Source organism: Lactuca virosa, chromosome 2 (assembly GCF_052849685.1).
Source record: "Lactuca virosa cultivar CGN04683 chromosome 2, Lactuca_virosa_CGN04683_v6, whole genome shotgun sequence".
NCBI classification, from domain to species: Eukaryota; Viridiplantae; Streptophyta; class Magnoliopsida; order Asterales; family Asteraceae; genus Lactuca; species Lactuca virosa.
Window position 1 is genome coordinate 83,848,203 of NC_136427.1, and position 3,189 is coordinate 83,851,391.

At 39.3% G+C, this 3,189-nt stretch overlaps 1 protein-coding gene across 1 annotated transcript; it reads left to right on the forward strand.

The window, feature by feature from the left end:
* Positions 1-2,150: 2,150 nt before the first annotated feature.
* On the forward strand, positions 2,151-2,900 carry LOC145157567 (uncharacterized). Its single transcript, XM_079076594.1, has one exon. It carries the CDS (start codon positions 2,151-2,153, stop codon positions 2,898-2,900), a length of 750 nt encoding a protein of 249 aa, XP_078932720.1.
* The last annotated feature ends 289 nt before the right edge of the window (positions 2,901-3,189 follow it).

The following is a 3,189-nucleotide window of genomic DNA, read 5'->3' on the forward strand; positions in this document are numbered from 1 at the left end:
GGTTTGGTTATAACCATATGGAGCTCCATGGATAGTCCATGGGAGTTACAAACCCATGGGTCATGAGAAATCAAGAGTCATGACAATTAAGGGCATTCATGTGTAAACCCTAATTGTGACAACACTATAAAAGGAACCCTATGGCTAGCAAAATCGTGACCTAGTGTTACTAGAGAGGGCATAACCGATTTTGAGTGCTAGAAGTATTCTCTCAAGTTATTCCAAGTCTTGTGGTGTTGTGTGAAGCATTTGAGGCACAACATTTGGGGTGCTAGGCTCACAAAGTCTCGAAGGAATCCAAGCAACAACAAGGTATGTATTTCTACTAGTTTTATGTTCTATGTAATCCCCATGCCATGCTAGTTAGGAAATAACCTTGAAAAGAAATTTGCATGTATATAGAGAAAACATAGATTCAAGGTTATTAGGGTTGCATGTACACTTAGGAAGTGTTAGAATGCTCAAAAACCCATCAACTTCCACATTGCCAACAGGATTTCCAATCTCCTCGATATTCGAATCAATTGGAGAACCCCTCGGAGATGAAGATTTACCCATTTTATCATATTTGAAAGGAGATTCAGGAACAACTTCCTCATCCATCGATTCTTTATTGATAATTAGCTTTCTTTGTTTCTTTTGTTTCTTCAAAATTCTTTTGGCCATGTCTTCAACACGTCTTTTCTTCAAAGTTGGAGAAACAGGTGTGGGTATTACACGAAGCACTACACACTTGTGATTCAATTGAGGCTTGTGAATAAAAGAAGGTGAAAAACTTGCAGATCGTTTTTGTGAATGGCAAGGTTTGTGATCCATTTTCTTCAGTCTTTTCAACACACCAGACTTCAAAGGTACAACCTCTTTATCAGGCACAGAGGTATCTTGAATAATTGGCACAACAGTTTTCTTTGAAGGCTTATCCATCTTAACATCTTTCTTTGGAGTAGACTTGGCTATTGTTTCAACTTGGTTAGGACTAGGTTTCGAAGGACTAGCTTGATCATCTTTCTTTGATTCTCTGTGTTTCTTCGAAGGACCTTCAGAAGACTTTGGTAATAATACCTCAGTCTCAATTGCTGGGTTAATCTGTTGCAAATAAGCCACCAAAATAGGGTTCATAGGATTAACTTTTCGCAGCATTGCATCTGGGATACGGGCAACTGTTGGAAAGACATCAAGATTATCTTCAACAGTTTTGGGATAATGATACATAGAGAAATCAACTGTTTCTTTGTTATCAGGTACTTGAATACCTTCCTTCTCTTAAACAAACTGAAGAATTAGACTCCAGTATAGAGCACAAGAAATCCCGTCTTTAGCATTCGTGTTACCAATGCTCTTCACAAACTCATCCCACAACTGAGTAGCATAGTCCACCAATAGATCATAATAGATACCTGCAACCGTAGCATAAACCTCCAATCAAGCTTTATCTTACCCCACACTTCGACCCGTCAAGCATCGAATATATATGCCAAACAAGAATTCCAGATACAAGGCAATCCATACTACTTGAATTCACTGATCTTGGTAAGAGTATGTTGATAACCCATCTCATTAAACATATGAACTACTTGTTCATTTGTTACCTTGTAGAAAAGTTCAACATTAGGTATGTTGAGAATCTGAGCAAAAAGCTTATTCGATAACCTGAACTTCTTGTCATTCATCAACTGGAATGTGACAATCTTCATCGTCTTGCTGTAAGTAGTTGTAGAACCAACAAGTGATAACCAAGATAACGGCACTGCGAACGAGTTAAACATTGTCGTTGATAACACTTAGTTTTTGTTGGGGGGTCAGAAATGGCATCGACCAAGTCCTCGCACGATGGTTTGGAGTGCCGTAAACGAATGTCTGGTCCTGGAGGGTTGAATGCGCTATATGGGCATGGTTGCGCCCTTTCTAACACCAATTGGTTTTAGATCAACTGGTAGCATTGATGCTCAACAAGTTGTATCAGAGCAGGAGACTGTATGATCTATACGCATCTCTTCTTTTTGTTGAGCTATTAGGGTTTCCATTAATATAGGATCTTGTTTAGTCATCTTTATTGTGTTTCTGACGGCTTACATCGATCTTTGTATTACCCTATTATATGTTTTACTTTGAAAATCTGATTTATAACAGGTATCGAAGAAATCATCATCATGCCGCACGGCGATTCTAATATTAACTCCTTGAATATATCAAGTAGTATTGGATCAACTACAAGGATCCCAATTCTTTTTCCTCATGAATATGAGGTTTGGGCTCTTCAATTTGAAGATTATGTTCTTGGTTCAGACGATAATGGCTATCTTATCTGGGAAGCCGTTACTCTTGGTCCGTTCGTTCATACTGAAACCAAAAGAACTATCAAAACACAGAAGGAATACAACCAGCTGCTTCTTGACGTGAAGGACGTTCCTCAGGACGAAAAAGAAAAACTAATTAGCAATGTCAAAGCGATGAGGATCATCAGATTCGCTTTGCAGGCCGATACTTTCCGTTTGGTTAGTTCGTGTGATACTGCGAAAGCTATCTGGGATAGGCTCAAAGAACTTTACTCCACTGACGCAGATCTTGATCATTCTATGCAAACACTTCTGCTTTCGGAGTTTGGTGCCTTCGCACAAAAGCCAAAAGAAAATCTGAGCCAGACATTCAATCGTTACAACCATCTTCTCAGTAGGATGACGAAACACGGTATTGGACGAGAGGTGATTGAGCAAAAGGTTACTTTTATGAATGGGCTTAGATCCGAATGGATGGCAGTTGTTTCTACAGTCAAGGCGCACGAGCAGTTTAAAATTTATTCTTGGGCCAAGCTGGTTGAAATTCTTAAGGCACATGAAAGCGAAGTGTTGAAAGAAGCGAAAGTTGTTTCTAGTATGGGATCTCTAGCTCTTGTTGCGTAAGGCAAGATTGTTGCAGAGGAAGAGTCCGAGTCTGATCATTCTGAGTGTGATCTTAACAATGAGGAGTTTGCTTTAATGGTCTTGAATCCGAAGAGGTTCACAAGGAAGAAATTTCCATCAAACAAGAACCGGAATTGGCAAGGCAGCTATAGTTATGAAAGGGTGAAAGAAGAGAACAAAAGCACTTCTCAAAAGGAGGAAGAGAAAAAGGAGAAAAAAGTCATTGGAGATTCTGGCTATGACTATAACTATTGTCTTGGCAAAAACCATTTGGCAAAGGATTGTATGC

Coding starts and splice junctions, on each gene's coding strand:
- LOC145157567 (XM_079076594.1), top strand. CDS start 2,151: ATGCCGCACGGCGATTCTAATATTAACTCCTTGAATATATCAAGTAGT.